This window comes from Saccoglossus kowalevskii, chromosome 15 (genome assembly GCF_978046115.1).
Source record: "Saccoglossus kowalevskii chromosome 15, keSacKowa6.1, whole genome shotgun sequence".
Classification (NCBI taxonomy): Eukaryota; Metazoa; Hemichordata; class Enteropneusta; family Harrimaniidae; genus Saccoglossus; species Saccoglossus kowalevskii.
Window position 1 is genome coordinate 18,885,917 of NC_140655.1, and position 23,200 is coordinate 18,909,116.

Genomic DNA, 23,200 nt, shown 5'->3' on the forward strand with positions numbered 1-23,200 from the left:
TGTACATTGTACATGTATTGTTATTTACCGCCATACTCCCTATATGATGACGAATCTAACACTGAGGTATACTATACTATACTATACTGGGCAAAAATCTTGTCACCTGCGCAGTACTCATTTTTTTAAATAATATTTTTTGTTTGTTTACTTAGTCACGTGACTACCATTGAATTAGATCAAAAATGACCCAGAATTTCAGGAAGTGTGAAACAAGAGCTTTAATAAAATATATAGTTTATTATAGTTCAGGATAATTCTTATATGAAAATATCAAGCCTAATTATAACATCCCTGTTAAGTCTACTACATCCTTAAAGCGGAGGGACATCACCTGCGTATGCACGGGAATTGAGTCCTAAGCGACGAAAACAACGCACGCGCTTGTTTGTAAACAATGACACGCTATAGCCGTCTGCCGTATGCGCAGGTGACGACACCCCCGCTTTAACCAAACCAAACGTGACAATGTATCAAACCAAATACGACCCGATTTCAAACCAGTTTGAACCAGTCCCTCTATCATATAGATTGTTCAACCACGGCATAAATGTAAAAAAAGGATGAACAACGGCTTTTCAACCCCTGATCTAATGACCTCAGCCGACATTTTTTTCTTACACTCTTTGTTCAACGTGAACTATGGAGGTAGAAAAGAGAGCTCATTGGTTCAACAGAGACAGTTCGAATCAATGTGAAGCTATTTATAAGATTTCCATGATTGGCTACCCAACCTTAACACATGCAAAATCAGACCAATCAGAGAACAGCTTGGTTGCTGACAGTTTTTTTGACGTATAAAACTATGCCTTGTATATGTTTCCACTCAATAGGAGAATTAATAAAAGGAAAAAAAGCAAAAATAGTCGCTGAAACGAGGCGAAATGTTTATTTTTCTTGAGGCTTTTTTTTTTACCGATCAGATGGTTTTGCAAACTGTTACCAAGCCTGACAAACGGTTGGGTCACAGTGAGACTGTAGTTTGGTAAGTTTGAAGGTTACGACATGACACAGTAGACTGAGAAATGATGTCGAAAAATAAATATGAAAACAGTGGTGAAGATTTAAAGCCTACAATTCACTGAAAATAAAGAGAAAGGGGCAAAACACATTTATACCGAATTATTTGGGATTTAATTTAAAATTTTCAAAAGCGTCGAATATATACTAATGCGTCATATTTTACCATAAATATCAGATATTGTTCAACCTGCCACCTATGAGAACTAGTGAAAATGACGTCATTTATACTTCATTTGGCGCACCTAACAATGACCTGGCCTACTTTGCATATGACAGCTGGGTGTGTAGAGAGAATACATTAGGCCAAAAAAATTGTTTTGTTGCCCTCACCGACCGAAAAATATGAAATATCGGGTCGCGGTTTGTTTTTTTTGTTTTTGTTTTTTTAATAGGCCCACATATCAAATATTATTAAACTCACCATTTTGAGCAGTAAAAAAGTGTTTCCTCTAAAAATCAACGATCCCGGACCGTTGTTTGATCCCCAGGATCCTGGGGGATAAGTGGCGACTTTGAACCTCGGGTTGATCTGTATTTAAATACAAAAGACTGAAAGAAACACTTCGATTTTTTTTCTAGCATGCGTTAGATTGATTCTCATATACCTCTGCTGTTTACGAAACCCTTAGTTTAAAAAAAATCCGACCGACCGACCCATTTTTTCCATTTTCCGACTTGAGGGCAACATAAGTTTTTTGGGGGGCTATACGGACCAGAATACTGACGAACAAACCATGTGACAGGAAGGAGACCAGCAAACTATCGGTGTTAATGCACCGTTACAAACACCATACATGTATACGTAAACACAGGTAAACACATGATACAGGGCAGGTTGGTTTAGTTCAGCCAGCTATATTCGCTATATGCTTCTAGAATCAACATCCTATGTTGAACTTTGCCCTCTGAACACTAAAACGTGCACTGGACCCCAGACAGCCAATTAGTTGTGCGAGACTGGACGTGAAAGTAAAGTGTCACATTCGTCGCGACGCATAGTGGGTGTCATGCGACGTAGATACGTGTAATGTAATGCATGTAATATGCACTTTTGAACAAAATGTTTGCACCGAGAAAATATTGGATAAAATAACAAACGCATTCATTAAACTGTATTAAAATTGTGAATGTAATGATACAACCATATATGTGTGGAACTGTATTCAACTGGATGTTTATTCACTTTATAAAGTGTGCCATCTATCGACGAGAAACTTCCGTGGCGGACATTAACGTAGCGTATTCTCGTTGCCACTAGAGGGCGTAACCTTTAAACTAAAGGAACTGCAACTGGTGTGTTTTCTCCAATTAGTTTGAATTTATTAAAGAACACTCCACAGAAGGGAAACTGGTTATATACACTCACTAATAAAAGTCTCAACAATAAACAAATTACAAAAAAATAAAATTATAAAATACAGAATTCAAGATATAATAATGTAATAAGCAATTAGTAATTATAAATATGATTTCTCAAAGTACGCTATATGCTTTGAAATAAAAACGATCGGCATATTTAGCTCCCATTTGGTATCAAAGCGGGAAGGTCGTCACCTTCGCATGCGTCAGATGGCCATAGCGTGTTATTGTTTACAATCAACCGTCTACCCATGAGTCTTTGCGTTTTAGCGTGTGTAGCTACCGTCGCTTGGGACTCAATTCCCGCGCGTGCGCAGCTGACCCTCATATTAGTTGTTGTTCCGACCCAAAAAAGTGTAGGTCTTGTTTATTTGTGAATACCCTGAACGCCATAGTTTCTTTTGCTAGATAAAGCAAACAAAACGACTTGTTTTTAGTCAGTGCGCACGTCAGCTAAAATGAGCCGCACTTCATTTTGTTTCTCTGATTTCAAAGTAAGTCTCTTACAGTGCGGTGACCAAGGCTGGTATCCCTGTCGTTTTCACGCGGGGCTTGACGATCTAAGTATACGTTATTGCACAGTCCCGCTATCATAGAGGGGTAGAGAGACTGTGGTTATTGCCATGTGAAGTGGCCAATGGACTTTCCAGAATGTGGCCGTATGCCGTAACCTGGTTATGAAATGGTATTTATATTCATAAAAACAATTTGATTGACAGAAATTCTCGCTCTATTCGAGACAACCGTGTCAGGCACCCGTTAAATAAATCGTGGTCACATGACGGTTATTTTAGTATGTCGAGTATAAACATGTATATACAGTAAACGCCATCACGGTCACGACATTGTACTATGATAATAAAGACGAAAGGTTTGATGACTGACGACGTTAGCGGCGTTGTTCAAAATGGCCGACGACGAAGAAGAAGTTTGGGATAGCTGGGAAGATGCTGTTGATAGCGGAGTAAGTTTTATAAATGCTTTGACGCATTTTTTTGTCAAAATTAACGTGAAATGGCATTTTATAGCGATTGATCTTTGTGTTGATCATCGTGTGAACCGTTTGCTCACAACGACCAGATTAAGATCAAACGTCACTACTTACGCGCGTCTATTATTATTTTTTTCATGTTATGGAATTTGATTGTTTCTACTGTAGATCGCATAAAGTTGCCTTATATTTCAGAAATGTTTTGTTTTTTAGCGTCTCGGTGTCAACTATATATTCATAGTCGGCATGCAGCAACAATGGGTGAATTTATCTATTTATTCAGGTTTTGTGACGTGCAAGGTCAATGTCACCATGTCCTACAAACCCCAAATCTGTAATTTCGAGATGATAATTTCAGAGCAGTCGCTTTGAATATGAATGAACTGATACTACTGCTTTGACTGGAATATATCATGGGATGTAAGAGAATAATATATTAATAATTATCTATTTTCCTGAAAAAACGTAACCACGAAATCACAGGTTGCTTGTCCAGACCAGATATTACTTTATGTATAGTTATGCCATCTCCCTTTTCTATATATGTACAACACCACCCAACTTCATTGTTAACCAGTTCAGTAATTTTGTGCTTGATGACATCACAATCAAATGAGGTGATATTGGTGTCCATTTCCGTCAAACTACAGATATGTTGAGTCGAATCAGTTGTCACCTGTGGGCAAATTCTTTGTACATGTTTTCCGCAATCTTTACTATGATCCTGTTGTGAGAAAAAGGTTAAATTAATTATTAAATATTTTTCCCAATTCTAACAAACAGGCAATAAAAATAACTGCAATTGTTAATTAAAATGAAATAATTTGAGGGAAAAAATAAGAAAACTATGGACGGAAATAAGTATAATATTCACCTGTTTGTCATCACAAATCTCTTGATCTCCCTTCTTCTGCTTTTCAAGTTTCTCCAGCTTTTTTTTCTGTAACAATTTTCTGTAATGGTTTTTTGTTCTATCTAGTTTTCCCGACTTGTATGGCATTTTGTATGAATAATAACACTGAAATACAAAAATACATATTCAGATTAAACCTGCACCATGAAACCATACAACTTCCTACAGGTGTCAATTACACTACCACTGCAAGCAGTCATGAAAAAACAAGATGGCCGACATCGCTATCGGGAGTAAAATGTCTGCAAACTTCGTTAAAATGAAACTAACATTGCTTAAACTAGCACATCCCTTTAATAAAAGACTAATAGATTATAATTCAATGCACAAAATAAACTTATGAACCGTTCACAGATAAATATTTGGGTACAATTCTTCGTCGCCATGTTGGACATCAACAGACACAGAGTTACGATTGCCCTACTGAAACGATGACAATTTTCTACATTAACCTAGTATTTAACCAACAGAAATGATAACAATGTGAACTATAAATATTAATTTAATAATGTGTTATACTAAAATATAATTTAATCTGATTTTTCAGCAATTTTCCCGAACTGTTACGACAAAGGCAGTCAAAATAGCTGACGTCGCTAACCTTAACAAAAAAAGCGTTATTGTCTAAAATTGCGATTGAAACTAGTTATGATGATCGTAACCCGGTATTGAAATACCCAAACATTAACGTAGTAACGAATACAAACATTTTTGAACATTTACAGACAGAGTTTCAGGGGTACAAAATGCCAAGGTCAATTACGATTCGCAGACGGCAAATCTGTCAACAAAACAAACTATCCGTATTTTCATTTTTTTTTCGAAAACAACAAAATAAAAGCTCACCTTGAATATCACACGACAGTCGCACAGGAGTCGGTGATGTTTTTACGACGGTTTTTCGGCTTAGTGAGTTTTATTTCTTCAATTTAGTTGACACACAGGAAATGCAATAGCAAGTCAGCAATATGGACGCCGTGCATAAAACGCAAGCGATGACGTAAGAGTGGTTGGACGCGCACCAAATTGAAGTCAATGGTAATTAGCATATCTAACAATAGAGTTTCCTAACCGTTCTTCTAGTAACCGTGACGTAACTTTGACTTTCATCCACACCAAATCAATGAGTTGTGATCAGCCGTATGAATGCGCCTGGCACTATTTTATTTCACAAAGATGGCTGTTAACGAAGTGTTTCTTACAGCCCATGTTATTACACGAGTTGGTAATATTTACATTCATTCATATGCCCAAATATCACTTCGAAAATATTTGTCAACAGTAAGGTTTCTCATTAAAATACAAACCAATCTCCAAAAATTCATTTATTTATTGCAAAGCAGAGATAAAAATATTATCAAATCTGTAGTCGAATTTATACACAATGCCTTCTTAGTTAGAAATGAAAAACATGATACATAATCTTATCCACAAATGATTGCCGATCAATGGAAGAGATACTGTATATACTGTAGAATACTTTATTTTCGCTTGGAATTTATTTTCGCTATTTTCGCTGAAGGGATGATTCCATGAAAATAAAATCCAGCGAATATACTTTTTTTCCCTATATTTCACATTAAACTCATCAAAAATCAGTGAAAATAAATTTCACACAAAACGCACAGAAAGCCTTTTCAGCAAAAATAAAGTATTCCACAGTAATCCATAACGTAAAGTCCACTATTTGGTATATACCCCGGTAATTAAATCTTATTGATGCACTGATTTGTCATGCTCGCAAACAACCTCATCAACGCCATAGTCAATGTCTGAAAAGCAACACTGCTAACTGATTAACAAATTTGCCTGCTAACACTCTGTATTGGTGTCCAAATACTACGTATGTAGTAAACCTTGGTAATGTTTTGCACATTGGTCTTTGCAACAATCAAAGTCACCATCTTTGTTAATTTGGGATTGACCCATTTTTCACACATGCAATGTGTCTGTACTGGATGCACCAATTAACTCATTATCAGAATGATATTTTCTCTCTCGTTTCATTTGAGAGCGTCATAGCAACCAATCACCTCATACCAGTGATGTACCGGTACTACTGTTTGTAACCATATTGTCTAGGCTTAGGTGGAGTGGCATTCGTAAAGGCATAGTCTTTACTAGGTTCCTTGTTTTCTTGCGAGATGAGATACATATATTGTTCACTTCTCAACTGATACCTGACTAATCATAGTACATGTGTACTCTGTTCTGCAGGCACTTGACAAGAAATTAGAAGAGTTACCAAAGAAGCAGGAAGAGACAAAGTATGTTGACTTTTATATTTAATAATTCAGGGTCCTAAGGCTTCTGCAAGGGTAGAACCTGGGATTGAAGTATATGTCTTCTTTAGATTGTATTGTCAACAAAGTTTAGTTAAAACCTTTTTCAATTTTGGACTACCTTTGCCAAAAATCACTGAAATTTTCAGTGCTTATTTATCGAGTGTTATTAGTTGTCTTCATTATAATAAATCCTGTCACGCATCACTGTTTGAATTATGCTATGTGTATATGTTAAACAAAACTAAGATAGCATATACATAATGGTTGATGTTTACCTAGTTGCAATTTGAAAAGGAGGTACCCTATGACTACACAAGTAACTCGGGAGATTAATTTTTAATAGAAAATGCTTTGAATATTGGTTTTATCGGTATAATCCTGTGTGTGATTTGGTGATGCTGAAACCTATGGCTATAACTATAAAGTTGAGTTCATGATGTTTCCTTGACTTTAGCTGGTTTTACCGGCTTTTCACAGAAGCTCGCACAGAGCCCATAGAAATACATGGTACAGTAGTGTGCGTCTTAGCAACGTTGAATGTTCTGTGATGTAGCTTGTCCTGAGAATAAGTGTTGTTACCATTTCCAGCTTGCTTGTAATGTTAATGAAGAGAAAAGTTGTGAGGAAAAATTCTGTTTCATCATTGTTTTGACGTTGGCGCGAACGTTATTGAGTCTGTTTCTTGTGGTTACAATAACTCGTACAATTCTTACGCAATTGATATCATATTATTGTGTATGAAATCTTGCCCAAGTTCAATTACGGTATGATTCGCTTGTTTAGTATTGAAGATATTTTACGAAAATGTAACTTAAAATTGTCTTCTCGTGATTACAATAAGTCAAACAATATTTATCTGATAATTTTCAAACTTGCACATCATACCAATCAATATAAATTATTAACCAAGTTTATTTTTTCTTTGACTAGCATGTCTAATTTTCAATATATGCATGACAATTTGGCTAAAATAAAACAGTTCTTTGACATACTCTTACATATGCAGAAAATCATTTACAATGCTGTTCTTAAGAATCAGTTGTCAGTATTACACTGTCCAAAATCTGGTACTTTAGATTACTGCAGTAACTGGAAATGCTTTTATCCATTATTACTAATGTATTTTTTTTGCAAAAATTTTGTTTAGGTATATTGCTGTACTATTTGGCAATATTTAAGCAATTCATGTTATATTATTCTATAAAAAAGCTCAAGATTAGTACATGACATTGTATTTATTTTAATTATATTCTCAGTCAGATAATCACTAGTAGGACTCAAAATTAAAAAAACAAAACAGTTTTTGATGCCTGCTAGGGTACCATTTAGCAGTTGGTTCTTGTAGTGTGATGTTGGGTAGTCCATCACATTTAGGTAGGTACAGCAATGCAAGAAAGTGTGAACATAAATAAATTGCTCAATTTGTAGCTTCATACACATTCAGGGTAATGTAAAATCAATGTATTTTTGGAGAAAATGTCCATATTAGTCCAGTTAATTGCTACACATTTTGAAAAATGATAACTCCAGTACAAAAGTTGGTAGTCTGTGCGTCTTGGCTGCTGTTAATGTTGAGTTGTGACCAGTATAATAAACAGTTTGTATCTATCTTGATTTCTTAAAGTGCCTGTGAAATGGCTGCTATTTTCACGCCTAAAATTATCCATTGATACATAAATATTATTAATTTTTATGTTTCTAAGCATGAATTATTTTTTTCAGTGAAAAAATGTGTTTTCAACTCAATCTACGGCAACTTTATTTTTGTGTATTTTAAAACGAGGCTCCTCATTAGCTTCTTATTTGCATACAGAAATTCCCCTTGTGACGTCAGAAGGGGAAGTCGCATGGCAGCTTGCAATGCCGATACGTGTAAATAAGGCAAATTTCTTGTGCAGTTTTTTCGTCTTTGACAAAATTTTCACTTATGTACTTGTTCGTCGAAGAGGAATGAGCCATAATGAACACATAGTATCAATTTTTGTTGCATGGGGTTGAGTTAGATGCGAAATATGTCCGTTCTGGTGTAGCTGGTCACTGTGATCGTCACCGGCACACGTTTGTACTCAGTTGCTGGACAAAATAGGTTACTAGGCACGTCACTACACTGTTTTATTTTATCGATCGTCTGAGTAAAACTTTCAAAATTAAAATAAAAGAGAACATATTTTGACATTCTAAACATAGACTATAGTGATCACTATAAAATAATTAAAAAATGACAAATCACAGTTACTAAACAAATGACAGCCGCGTGGAAATAAATTGAAATTTTGTTGAAATAGGTGAACGCGTCGGGTCACGACGAGGGCAAGTGCGTTAAAAGCGGCGTTTAATTGGATAACAAAAATAATCGAGATCGACACACATACAGATAAATTCAGAGTGGATTCGAGTTAGCTTGATCCATGGCGTGATTGTCATAATTATAACATCATATTACAACTTTATTTGGTGGAAACACATTGACCAAGCCCGGATTCTTATTTCATAAATTATTACGCAGATCAAGCTGCAAGCATGGAGGTAAAAAAAGAACAGAGGTGTGAATTCGACATTCAACACCAATCACCAAACAATTCAGAAACTTTTAGCCTTCGAAAATGAAAACAATTAGCAATGTGTAAGGGCTGTGTAATTTCCTGTTTGTCCGACGATTCGTTTTCATGTCACTGTCAAAATTATTGCTACTCTTTACTTAACAGGGACTAAATGGTCTCTATAAAACGATAATCAGGATCGCAAAAAAAGTCAACTCATTTGAAACACTTGCCGTCTCTCTCTCTCTCTTCTGAAATTCGCCTCGGTGATCATGGTCCGGAATCTATTTCTTTCAAAAGTGTTGTGCCAGGTTTATGTTGTCGGCGTTTCTCTTTAAACCTAGTAGTTTTTTTCATGGACGAGGACAGTTTTTCAAAAAAAAAAGAAGCTGAGGTTAAGTGGCTTTCGTCCACTGATGTCGCACTTTCGAATCGATTAGAAACGTGTGAATACTTAAACTATGACTATACGTTTCACTGCAACTGCCCGTAACACAACATCTAAAAACTCTCTCTCTCTCAAAAAACAAAAACAAAAAAATAGACAAAAAAAGGGAAAAAATGCCGACCGAAAAATGTATATCGTTTAAAAGTATACTGAATGACCAGTGTTATTACGGCTCAGGGGTATGACTTCCTCTCACATTTTGGCATTTGGTGGCGCACTTTCAGCGAAAGTCGGAAATCCGGAAACAGTCGACCATTTCAGGATAGGTGGGCGTGGCTACAACACGAGAAATATCCCAAATTGACTTGGATACGAGTAATCATTTTCAGCAAAAAAATCAATAACTGCCCATTTCTGTGGGACACAGGTCTAAAATGGGAAACGTGAAGGTGGGCATTGCACAGGCACTTTAAATGTTATTTATGGTAATATCTAGATTCTCCCACAAGCAAGGTTGTAATAGTTAGACTATGTTTAATAATGTTCTTAAAAGTTCTGTACCTCACAAGATTAGATTTGTTGATCATGTTCTGCCTTTGTTTATTTTTGATATTAAAATGTAAAGTAAACAGTAAACTTTATAGTGTGTTTTAAAATTGTCCCTACTCTAAAAATTGAATAACAAGCGACCAATATCCTCGGGGGGCGGAGCTACGTCACAGGACGTTCCACGTTGCTACGACACGCACCACTGTACATGCATTTCTATGGGCTCTGTGCGCGCTGCTGTGGAACGCTGGTCGAGCCGGTGAAAATTCGAGAAAACAACACAAATTCAACTTTGAAGTAATCCCAAACAACAAAATTTATATATGCTACACACGTAGGGCTAATCTTGTTACACTGTTCAGAGGAGTCTCAACAATCATCCCAAAGTACCGTTTTCTGCGAGTTTTGGGCCTTTGTTTTCACCGCCGCGGGTTGCCAGGCGGTGAAAATGCCCGGATGGCCACCCCGAGGATAGGCTTTTAAGATCACAAGGTGTGAGGGCGCTTGTCATTCCATAACCAGCTTTTACAATGGCAGGTGTGTTGGTCTACTTTTACTGAATATAAATCTACATTTCACCAGTAAATGTTACAATCAAAACAATTGTTTTAGAGCTCTAATTATTTGGGAAATCCTGTCATATATGTATAGTCATTTGTGTCGGTTGTAATGGAGATTTTCGTTGAATTACAGAGCAGATACTGTCAATAACACACCGGCCATGCTAATAGAAGAGGACAGTACAAGAACAGCATATCAACCACAACTGAAAATACTGAAAAGACCGGGAATTCAGAATGATCAGAATACAAATAAAACTGAGACTGAAAAACAGGTATCATGAATCTAGTAGTCTTGTCATTAAAAAAATGTTCTTGTGTTTAATATCCCTTTGTACTTTTAATGCTCTTATGAAGGTATCTTCGGGGGCGGAGCTACGTCACAAGACGTTCCACGGCGCGCACCACTGTACATGCATTTCTATGGGCTCTGTGTGCGCTGATGTGGAACGCCGGTCGTGCCGGTGAAAATTCGAGAAAACAACACAAACTCAACTTTGAAGTAATCCTGAACAACCAAATTTATATATGTTACACACGTAGGGCTAATCTTGTTACACTGTTCAGAGGAGTCTCAACAATCATCCCAAAGTACTGTTTTCTGCGAGTTTTGGGCCTTTGTTTTCACCGCCGCGGGTTGCCAGGCGGTGAAAATGCCCGGATGTCCGCTCCCGAGGATTTGGATAAAATATTTGTTATGTTTCCTTGACTCATAATAGTCATGTGTTGTGTTGTATGAATTAGCACAGTATGTTTCTTTAAGTCACATTAACTGAATCAAGAATATTCATAGCTGTGAAAAATTCACATTTATTGTGAAATTGTTACACAAAATAAAAAATAGTGTCATTATAGAAGCCTTGCCCAGTGGATATCAATAGATTGATTGATTAACAGTAAAAATGGTGACATAAAGGTCAGATAAAAAATTCTATATACTGTAAAATACTTTATTTTAGCTGGAATTAATTTTCGCTGAAAAGACTATTGGTGTTTCATATGGAATTTATTTTACAGTACATTTGTTTTCTCTGCTATTCATGGGGAGGAAATTTTGCAGTATTCACTGTGACTTGACGTTGCAGAGATGACAATGAAATGTTCATTGTTATAAAATTTTTATGGTTTTCTGGACTTGCAAAATCCATGGAAATTTGTGGCTGTGGGAATTCAGTTTGAATAAATCGCCACGTTTAATAAATCTCCACAGAACATACAGTAGACTCAAGTCATCGAGTTCAAAAGAAAGTCGTAATGACTTCTTTATTCATGGGTAGAACGCTGAACATTTCAATCAGTAATTACATCAGTAGTACAAACTCCTGTATTAAACTGTGAGTGCCCTTGATGAGGGGCAAATAGGTGAATAACTTGAAAAACAATGAACTAAATTCAAATGTGGACTCCATTGATGACCGCCATATCCATCGAGACGAGGAATCATGAGTAACACTTGCATAATAATTAGCATGTTTGAGGTCGATTCCATTACTCATAGGGGTAACTCTTAATGTAAGAACACATGTAAACAATCTAACAGTGAAATAATAGGGTAATTTCCTCAGTTAATTGGAAAATATGAATAAACTAGAATAATCTAAACAGTTTACATAGATAACACTAGATAAATAAATCTATCTAAATGTAGAAATGTATTGATACATATTCTTATACATTTAACTAATTAACAAACAAACACACATGTTGACCTGTGTCCCGACACATTTTGAATATAAAATGGTTTACAATGTTATTGTAGTTGCTGTTGGTTGACTTTCAGGCAACTCGTAAAAGTCTTGAACAAAGAGAAAAAGAATATGCAGAGGCAAGAATAAGAATCTTTGGAACAACTGAAGATGAAGAAAGGTATTTATTTTTTTTTTATTTTCAGACTTATGAATCTGAACTGGTTCTTACTGCTTTAAGTTTATTTTTAGACTTAGAAACCAAATCTGGTTCCTACTGGCTTTTAAAATATGGTGCATATTTGTCTCATTTGTCTCTCAGTTGTTTTGCATCCTCTAAACTACATGTAATGGGTCTTCGCATACTGGTTTACACTGGTCTATACTGGATTTTATTAGTTTATACTCGATTCTACTAGTTCATACTGGATTTTACTAGTTCGTACAGGGATTCTACTTGTTCAAACTGGATTCTACTAGTTCAAACTGAATTCTACTAGTTCCTACTGGATTCTACTAGTTCCTACTGGATTCTACTAGTTCCTACTAGATTCTACTAGATGGGTATCATCTCAAAATATCTATGATAGTGACTACTGTTATCCATTTTTTCAGACCAAAAGCTTTAATACAAGATGTACCTGCAGCAGACAACAGTGTGATTAGGCAACCAAAAGGACCAGATGGAACAACAGGATTTAATCTGCAAAGATGATTGGACAGTAGAAGTCATGTGATATTCTGAGGACAGAAAAATGTCATAATGTTTCCACTGTGAGCCCCATACATATTTATTCATCCATAATACAAGTATTCGGTGTATATGTCAACCAATCACAGCTTTCACATATGATCATGTGGGGCTAGGCTACCAATCACAGCTAAGCTGGAAGTCACGTGCATGTAAGGACTAATTTAATTGGACAAGACGAATATATCCTAGGCCACCTTGAGCCTGCTCCTATTTTCGTTGCACTGTGGCATCACAACTGGGAAATCTCGGCTGTTTTTTTCCGCTCTTTACAGTGCCAGTGAAGCTTTGGGAAAAGATGTCCAACAAAATCTAAATTTTCTCAAACATAAAATGCAACAGTGTGTTTTTAAAATGAAGTTTAAATACATTAAAGATTTTGCTTACATATCTATGTACAGATACAATCACATAACACTAATTCCTTGGATTATATTCGCATTCACAAATTCCCCGAAGAGCTTGTTCGCTGCCATGAATCACTACTGCCACGTCACTCGGGCACCCCAAGACAGTGACGGATTTGTTATATCAGTCTATGACTTGATATCTCTGAGTGTTCTTTTGGTTCAAGATTGATCGGTTATTAGGTGAAATTTACTGATGACTTGTGTATATTTGCCCCAAAATTTTGATAGGAAAACAACTGAGAGGGTTGAAGCCTTGTAGTGTAAATTGTATATGCATCGCTTCTGTTATAGGCTGAATATTGTGGATATACAATATAAATAATTATTAAAAACACCACATGTAGTGTGGCGCCCTCATGCAGTTACTCCACTTTGATAAAAAAACTGTGGATTCACTGTTGAGTGGATGTTTCAAACATGTACCAATAAAAAAAAAATGATAAAATCCTCTTGTAAAATTCAGACATTGCACCTCAACTGAATTCATAGCTAAGGTATAAAGTCTGATTTACAATATCAGTTTGCAAAATATTTAGCTAATGTAGAGTCAGTTTATAAGTTCAGTACAGTTATCAAAAGCGATTCACACTCTTGTATGACTGCAAGTGTAGCCAGTTCACAATTACCATAAATGCAATGGGTTTATAGAAGAAGAAAAAGGGTAGTAGTAGAAAGGATCACATGACCAACAGGGGTAAATAACCCTCTTTTATGTGGACACTGAATATTGTGGATTTTGTTCAGTGATAAAATAAAAGTCTTTGTTAATAAATTCATTTTAACGTTTGTGTTGCAGTATTTTGACAAAGTAATACTGGTGAGTTTAAGCTGGTGGGTTGTGTGTTTTCAGTGTACGTGTGTTAAGGTAGAAGCTTAGTCTTAATGTTTGACAAAATTGGTCATAAATCGCATGACAATGTTCATTAGTTTATTATGTACAATCATGAAGCTAATGTTTCACGGTACAATTAAATAGCATTATATATTTGAGAAACGTGTCATGATATTTTTTGAAAATTGGTATTTTTAGATCAATTCCATAAACACAATGTTATAGAAAAATTGCATGTTTTGACAGTTTTTAAAACCCAGAATTTTTAAATAATTTCAGAACAACAAAAAGTACTCCATCATTAACAATATATGATTTAAAGCCTATGTCACCAGGTTCTATTTTAAGATATTGCATAATGTCTTTGCCATTGGAACCTGTGGTGAAAGTGTTGTAAAAGTGTCAAAATGGTGCCTTTCCACTAAAATACAACCATCAATTTCTCGAAAAAAAGGCTGGTGACCCCCAACTTTTTTAGGTCAATATCCTTATATTACCTTGGTGTACAATTTATTGCAAAATTTAATTTATGAGTAGGCTTCTACCTTAAAGCGCGGCAGTCATCATGCCGCGTTCTGTTCGATATGGGACTCATAGCGACGTATACAACGCATGTAAAATGCATTGTTTATTTACATGATATTTGAACACAGAACTGGTGTTATGTAATTGGTCGATATATCCCATCAGAGTAGAGCTGTCGGAACCTTCATTTCAATCAGACTGTCTGGATTGTTATTATAGTGAGGAGGGCCACCACTCAGAATGACAGAGAGTGGAAAAATTGCTTTAGACCACTTTCCTGGAAGTACATGTCTACCTTTAATATGGTGTCAAATCCTGCTGATATTCGGTAATAGTGGATCTTACTTGTCAATTGAAACATCCACAAGCACATTATCTCACATGCAAGTTTACGTTGCACCCCATATCCAATATATGCGTGCATGCGAAACACTATCTTCTGGGAAAGTGGGCTATTCATTTTGGGTGTGTCTGATGTATCCTTATACCATTGAGGGTGCCATCATTAAAGACGAGTTGGCTGGTTCCCGTCTCAAGTGTAGTGGTAATGCTTCCAGCATTTTGATTTATCCATCAAGTTCTCATTGATTTGTATTTATGGAGTATGTGTTGGTGGTACCATAGACCCTCTAATAGAGGGTCTATGTTGGTACATTTCATTTTAGTAAACCTACCACAGAGGGCGCCAGAACTGACATGGAGAGAAGCAAGATTTGTATTTATGGAAGATGTATTAGTAGTTCATTTCAGTGGTAGGGACCACAGAGGGCGCCATCACCCAGAACTGACATGGAGGGTATCAAGATTTGTTTTCGGTGAACCTTACTACAGAGGGCGCCATCACCCAGAACTGACATGGAGGGTATCAAGATTTGTTTTCAGTGAACCTTACTACAGAGGGCGCCATCACCCAGAACTGACATGGAGGGTATCAAGATTTGTTTTCGGTGAACATTACTACAGAGGGTGCCATCACCCAGAACTGACATGGAGGGTATCAAGATTTGTTTTCAGTGAACATTACTACAGAGGGTGCCATCACCCAGAACTGACATGGAGGGTATCAAGATTTGTTTTCAGAGAACCTTACTACAGAGGGCGCCATCACCCAGAACTGACATGGAGGGTATCAAGATTTGTTTTCGGTGAACCTTACTACAGAGGGCGCCATCACCCAGAACTGACATGGAGGGAATCAAGATTTGTTTTCGGTGAACCTTACTACAGAGGGCGCCATCACCCAGAACTGACATGGAGGGAATCAAGATTTGTTTTCGGTGAACCTTACTACAGAGGGCGCCATCACCCAGAACTGACATGGAGGGTATCAAGATTTGTTTTCAGTGAACCTTACTACAGAGGGCGCCATCACCCAAAACTGACATGGAGGGAATCAAGATTTGTTTTCAGTGAACCTTACTACAGAGGGCGCCATCACCCAGAACTGACATGGAGGGAATCAAGATTTGTTTTCGGTGAACCTTCTTACTACAGAGGGCGCCATCACCCAGAACTGACATGGAGGGTATCAAGATTTGTTTTCGGTGAACCTTACTACAGAGGGCGCCATCACCCAGAACTGACATGAAGGGAATCAAGATTTGTTTTCAATGAACCTTACTAGAGGGCGCCATCACCCAGAACTGACATGGAGGGTATCAAGATTTGTTTTCAGTGAACCTTACTACAGAGGGCGCCATCACCCAGAACTGACATGGAGGGTATCAAGATTTGTTTTCAGTGAACCTTACTACAGAGGGCGCCATCACCCAGAACTGACATGGAGGGTATCAAGATTTGTTTTCAGTGAACCTTACTACAGAGGGCGCCATCACCCAGAACTGACATGGAGGGAATCAAGATTTGTTTTCGGTGAACCTTCTTACTACAGAGGGCGCCATCACCCAGAACTGACATGGAGGGTATCAAGATTTGTTTTCGGTGAACCTTACTACAGAGGGCGCCATCACCCAGAACTGACATGAAGGGAATCAAGATTTGTTTTCAATGAACCTTACTAGAGGGCGCCATCACCCAGAACTGACATGGAGGGTATCAAGATTTGTTTTCAGTGAACCTTACTACAGAGGGCGCCATCACCCAGAACTGACATGGAGGGTATCAAGATTTATATTTGGGGAGGGTGTGTTGGAGGTACATTTCCTTTCAGAAAACCTTACTACAGAGGGCGCCATCACCCGAACTGACATGTAGATTTATATTCTTGGAGGGTGTTATAGGTGGTTCAGTGAACCCTAACACAGAGGGTCCCCATCATTTACTTTCAGTGATCCGAGCACACAAAAACCATTTTCACTGTTAATATTTTTATCAATTTCACATGCCATATATTACATTTCATATATACACAATTCATTTATTGATAAATAAGTTGAAATTTGTACACCTAAACCAAATTTATAGAAAAATAGAATTTCATTCATTTTAGGTAAATTTCATTACAATTATACCACAAACAATATGCAAATAAGTAACACATGTGACCACTTTAACAAATCATGTGGACATCTTAACAAATCATGTGACTATTTCAACAAATCATGAGAACACGTTGAAAAAAACATGCAACAGTAAATGAGTTAGTGACAATCAAGCACCAAATCAATCATTTTATAACTTGAAAATTTTACAAATAAAAAATTAGCAAAAATACAGGTTAATTTCATTTTTTTTACATAAAAAAGAATTTTGTTCCATACAAAGGTAGTGCAAGCTGTTATCTCAATTCCAAACTGACAGTTAATTAATATCTACATCTCTATTTTGAGACTGCGCTTGTCACAAGACATTTTTGTGCTATTCTATGATACAGCAAGAGAAATATAGTAAGCCTACTAAGATACCAGTCAATAGTATCAGTCAAGAAACTAGTTCCCTCATAAAAAATGTGCAAGGCATAGTAATATAAAAATTGAACTCTCAGTAAAAAGACTTCACTTCACATGGTGCTTTTGGGGAGGAAGATCTTAGAAGATAAGTTAGCCTGCCCTCTAGAGGTACATGGAAGAATCAGGCTTGTAAAATTTGTACATCTTTGGTATGGCTGCAAAATATGAACGCTTGATTGGACGGATTGTTTTACAACATATTTCATAAAAAAAAATATACTAAAAGTGAAATATACAAAAAAAAGTATAAAAAAAATACTAAGGTGATGTTAGTGACACTGAAATAAATGGAACAAACAATCCAATGAAAATGAAGGCCTGGTTAGTCACATGATCACAGCCAGCCAATCACATATTTTAACACTTCCCTCTTAACTTAGGGGGGCTTCATTCCTGTATTGAGGTGACAACATAATACATTCTGTGTATTCATGAGTAATACTGTGTTTTGAAAAGAACACATGGTAACTTACAATATCTTATCATTGTAAACGATTAAACAAAACCCACACATTTGGAATAGTTTATTTTTAAATTAATGATGTATGATACAGTTTCACTTTTGCGATGTGTCCATGATGGAGGATATAATCTCCACTAGTTCAAATATAGGTTTGTACAAGGGTGGGAATAATTGGGATTTATTTTATCCTTGTATGTATTAAGTGTAACTCCATGAATTTCTGTGCAAAAAATAAAAAATTTTCAACATTTTCAGTGAACATTCAAATACTATAAATGAGTATAATCATTACACTGTTTTCATGTTGCAAACTATTGAAGCGTAAATAAGATTATTATAGAATACTCCCAGTGTACAAAAAATGAGAAAATTCGCAATGTTTTTGTGAATCTGTATCAAACAGGCAAGAAATGCTTGAAACATAATTATTCTATTTCAAATGTTATCCAACCACTTGGTTACTTGCCAATCCACCAACCACAGCTCACTTACATGGTCACATGTGACAAATCCACCAATCACAACAATCAGATCTTCAAGTTATCACATTCAAAACCACACATTTGGATCCATTAAAATATTCACAAAAATAGAGAAGAAAAAAAGATATTCCTTAAAAAATAAACCATGCACTTTTTTCTTTTAACATACTTCAATAAATCAGTAGAGCTCCAAAACAGTGTAGAATATTGAAACTAGCATTTTTTAATAAATAATTTGTGTCTCTTGTATTTTTACAAGTATGTACAATCAAACATTCAATTTTATTTGGACACTCCATGATTTTAAAATTTGTAATATTTCAACCTTATGTATTCTTATAAATCAAACTTTTCAGGAACTAAAAATATTTCCTTCAGAATACCACCTGTCCTACCCATGATTATTGGTTGAATCCAATATAATGGAGTCTATTTTAGAAAAGGGCAGTCCACAGTCCCTCAGCACTGCAGACACATGTTTAAAGCCAATTAGTAAATTAATGTAGAATAGTTGTGTATGATTGGATTCAAAGACAATTATGACTTTGCCCTGCATTTTGATCATTCATAACAAAACTTTTAATACATTGTGAGTTTAAGTGAATCTGAAACATCTAATACATCCTGCCCTTCCTTCAACTAATAAATGGTATAATCCTCATATTGTTAAAGCATGGAAGATACCATTTGTATAAAGGTAAGTCAAAGTACTTTCAGTTGGGTCAATTCCAAGTGACTGATAATGTTTCACTGGATGATGACGAGAGGTTTCCAGGAGCACTGGAATAACTTGTCACAGTACTGCTCGGTAAACTTGAATTGTGATAGCGTTCTCGCCAATGTGCAAAAGTGGACTTCATTAAATTCTTCAAATGCTGATCATGAACCTTGTTACCGAGACGACGAACTGCTGTATACTGACGCAATCCATTGAATGCCTAGAAGAATGAGAAAATTGATGAGACTGTAATCAACCAATCACAGCAAATATTCTGATCATATGGTAAAGATGAACCAATCACATGACTTACCTCAGACCTGAGATGCTTATTATCTTGTGATGTCATGGCCTTAGCAACGCTAATTTGAATAAAAGCCTTTCTCCATCTACTCCATACAGAGTTGTAGATTTTGTGAGCAGCCTACAACAGTAAACAAAAAATATATTAAGGCATGAGCCTCAATTTCATAAGAGAATTGACTGACTAATTCATAGCAAAGCAGATTATCACCATCATTATCAATATTTATGATAGTTTAACAGCAAAGACTTGTTTTCCAACCAGTGACATAATTCGCGTAACTTGAATCTATTTCTGGAATAGCTAGAAATTAAACCAATCAGAAACTATCATATTTGCATAATATGGAATTTGACGGAAAGAAAACTATTATCTGTTTCGTTATTATATTTTCCATTCAAAGTTTAATGTTCAATATTTTGTGATATCATAGAATGACAGTTTGTGAATCAGCAACAAGTTCATTGCCTGGTTTGCTGGAAGGTATGGTATGGTATGTGCACCATGTTCCATGCAAACAGGCCTTGTGTTATGCAAATTGCAGCTCATGAATATTAATAGCAACTGAAACTTTGCAAGAAACACAAGTAAGCCAAAATTCAGCATTGCACTAACTTTAACCCACAGCTACAGGTGTATAGTATACAGTGGTACAATAAATGATCCCAGGGATAAATTTAATTTTCCATAACCACAAAAGTAATCTGGTGCAGGTCAAATTCATACATACTATATGTCTAGCAGTGAATTCCTTATCCGCTGTGGATTTCCAAACATTCCAGCAATCTTTTGTCTGTTTTTGATTTCTGCATTTTACAAAGTTCATCATCTTGGCTTCGTTTCTCCAGTGAAAGGTAATTTTCTTACTGTAAAATAAAATTAGTTTGTTATTTTAAAAAACTGTACAATAAATAATATCCCTGTAATAGCAACAGAAATGACAGGATTATATGTCTTTGTAATATCTGAAAGAGTTGTATTTAGTGCTTTGTATTTTCTGTCATATGGATCAAATAACTGTTTACAGTTCTGACTATTAAAATAACAAGTTTTATAGACTATCGGTAAATAAGTCTTTTGTGTAGTAATGCATTATGTTAGCAAATACTGTGCAATACTTTATTTTCGCTTGGAATTAATTTTAGCTATTTTCGCTGAAGGGATGATTCAGTGAAAATAAAATCCAGAAAATATACGGTTTTTCCTATATTTTACATTCAACTTGTCAAAAAAATAAATTCCATACAAAACACCCAAAAATAAATTCCAGCTAAAATAAAGTATTTTACAGTATATGTTTTTTTTTGCACTTCCATAACATTTTTAGATGACTTGTAAGACGCATCACATAATTACAATTGTTCTTACCATAAGGTTTTATTGTAGTGATCTTCGGCTAATTCCATCATGTCCCTCTCATTCTGTCTTTCTTCTTTCTTGTGACGAACAAAACACTTCCATTTCTTGACTACATGCCTTTGTATCAAATACTGCCGATGTCTGTCTGCTTTCAGTTCCTGGATTTGTTTCCTCCACTGCAACAGACTCTTCAGCAGTTGTCTTTGGTTTCTTTTCTCCAGTGCAAGATGCAGTACTTGTTTCATTCTTACACTATGCTGATAGGTTTCTTTCCAGTGAGTGAGCACACCCTGAAGTAACGAACGTTGTTTTCGAGCTGTAATTACTTTCTCAATTACTGCCATCTGCTTCTCCTTTTTCACCACCCGACTCCACTCGCGAATTGACTTTTGACTCAGTTTTGTCAAATAGTGTTCAGTTGCAGTGATTCTCTTCTCGGATTCAGTTTTCCAGTAAAGCAACACTGAGCGTAATTTGTTTCTTCTACATGCATTCACAAGAATTTCCCCATTCTCTCTTCTCACTTTGTTGCCTAGGGAACAAAATGAGGTAAATCAGTGAAATTGAAAACATAAAAATGATCAGTATGCACAATTATAGTTTTGATCTTAAAATCAAATTTAATTAAAAGTACAACTATTTATTTTAACCGGTATTAAATTAAACAACCCCAAATACTTATTTTAGAATTCGTTTTCACTGTAGCCATATTAATTAAAACACTGATAATAATCAACAAGTCATTGTCAATGACACGTCCCCGTTCCGTTCATATTTGAGTGACATATACATTCAAAGCAGATCATGACCGAAATGCACCTGCATATGTACAACACATTGTGCTAAATCTGAACAAAATCCATCCATGCATGACTGAGATCCGGTTCTGGAATTGTGAAAATACGTGATTTTGATGCATTTTCGGCCTTAAAATGGCCATCATTCCGCTATTGTTCAGCAGATCATGAAACAAATGCACATATCTATTTGTGACATGATGTACCATGTGTGTGTGAAGTTTGAACTTGATCAATCCAGACATGTCTTGGATACGAATCCAGAACTGAATTCTTTAACAAAATGGCCGCCAGTCGGCCATTTCGAACTTGATCCGAAAAAAAAAAAGACGTGCATCAAGGTCCTATTATGTTTAATGTATGTACCAAATTTGAACAAAATCCATCGATGCATAACTGAGATACGGGTCCGGAATGGTGAAAATGTGCGATTTCAATGCATTTTCGGCCTTAAAGCGGCCCCCATTTGGCTATCGTTAATGAGATCATGAAACAAATGCACATACATATTTGTGACATGATGTACCTTGTGTGTGTGAAGTTTGAACTTGATCAATCCAGACATGTCTCGGATACGGATCCAGAACTGAATTCTTTAAAACAAAATGGCCGCCAGTCGGCCATTTCGAACCCGATCCAAAAAAAAAAAATGACGTGCATCAAGGTCCTATTATGTTTAATGTATGTACCAAATTTGAACAAAATCCGTCCATGCATAACTGAGATCCGGGTCCGGAATGGTGAAAATGTGCGATTTTGATGCATTTTCGGCCTTAAAATGGCCGCTATTCGGCTATCGTTAATGAGATCATGAAACAAATGCACATACATATTTGTGACATGATGTACCTTGTGTGTGTGAAGTTTGAACTCGATCAATCCAAGCATGTCTCAGATACGGATCCAGAACTGAATTCTTTAAAACAAAATGGCCGCCAGTCGGCCATTTCGAACCCGATCCAAAAAAAAAATGACGTGCATCAAGGTCCTATTATGTTTAATGTATGTACCAAATTTGAACAAAATCCGTCCATGCATAACTGAGATCCGGGTCCGGAATGGTGAAAATGTGCGATTTTGATGCATTTTCGGCCTTAAAATGGCCGCTATTCGGCTATCGTTAATCGGATCATGAAAAAAATGCATGTGCATATGTCCCATATAATGTGTGATGTATGAGTGAAGTTTGAACTTAATCGGTCCATGCATGTTCGAGATACAGGTGATCACGGACGCACGGACGCACGGACGCACGGATGCACACAGGGCAAAACATAAGTCCCCGTTTTCGGACTGCGTCCGAACGGGGACTAAAAACTTGGTGAAAGGTGTACCACAGTTACTGCAGTGTTAGCTG

The 23,200-nt window shown here is 36.3% G+C and overlaps 2 protein-coding genes across 3 annotated transcripts in view; one reads left to right on the plus strand and one right to left on the minus strand.

Annotated features, from left to right (window-relative positions):
• Nucleotides 1-3,238: 3,238 nt before the first annotated feature.
• Nucleotides 3,239-14,230, plus strand: LOC100371658 (SUZ RNA-binding domain-containing-like). Of its 2 annotated transcripts, none has more exons than XM_006811952.3 (5): nt 3,239-3,346; nt 6,504-6,553; nt 10,742-10,883; nt 12,368-12,474; nt 12,909-14,230. In XM_006811952.3, the coding sequence occupies exons 1-5, from the start codon at nt 3,290-3,292 to the stop codon at nt 13,006-13,008; spliced, it is 456 nt and encodes a 151-aa protein (XP_006812015.2). In that variant the 5' UTR covers nt 3,239-3,289; the 3' UTR covers nt 13,009-14,230. The 2 variants fall into 2 exon arrangements, with proteins under 2 accessions (XP_006812015.2, XP_002731160.2); XM_002731114.4 differs by having other exon boundaries at nt 12,389-12,474.
• Nucleotides 14,231-17,406: 3,176 nt separating this feature from the next.
• LOC102800899 (uncharacterized) overlaps nt 17,407-23,200 on the minus strand; it is a 58,228-nt gene continuing 52,434 nt past the window's right edge. Inside the window, exons 27-30 of the mRNA XM_085508495.1 lie at nt 21,056-21,578; nt 20,418-20,553; nt 19,697-19,807; nt 17,407-19,603 (exon numbers count right to left, since the gene is read on the minus strand). Of these exons, the coding sequence (XP_085364621.1) occupies nt 19,388-19,603; nt 19,697-19,807; nt 20,418-20,553; nt 21,056-21,578 (986 nt within the window). The 3' untranslated portion in view covers nt 17,407-19,387. The remainder of the gene's footprint in view (nt 19,604-19,696; nt 19,808-20,417; nt 20,554-21,055; nt 21,579-23,200) is intronic.

Excerpts from the sequence above, each read along its gene's own strand:
- LOC100371658 (XM_006811952.3), top strand. The coding sequence starts at position 3,290 with ATGGCCGACGACGAAGAAGAAGTTTGGGATAGCTGGGAAGATGCTGTT. Across the intron at positions 6,554-10,741 it reads AAGAAGCAGGAAGAGACAAA|AGCAGATACTGTCAATAACA; the intron begins GTATGTTGACTT and ends GTTGAATTACAG. Across the intron at positions 12,475-12,908 it reads ACAACTGAAGATGAAGAAAG|ACCAAAAGCTTTAATACAAG; the intron begins GTATTTATTTTT and ends CCATTTTTTCAG.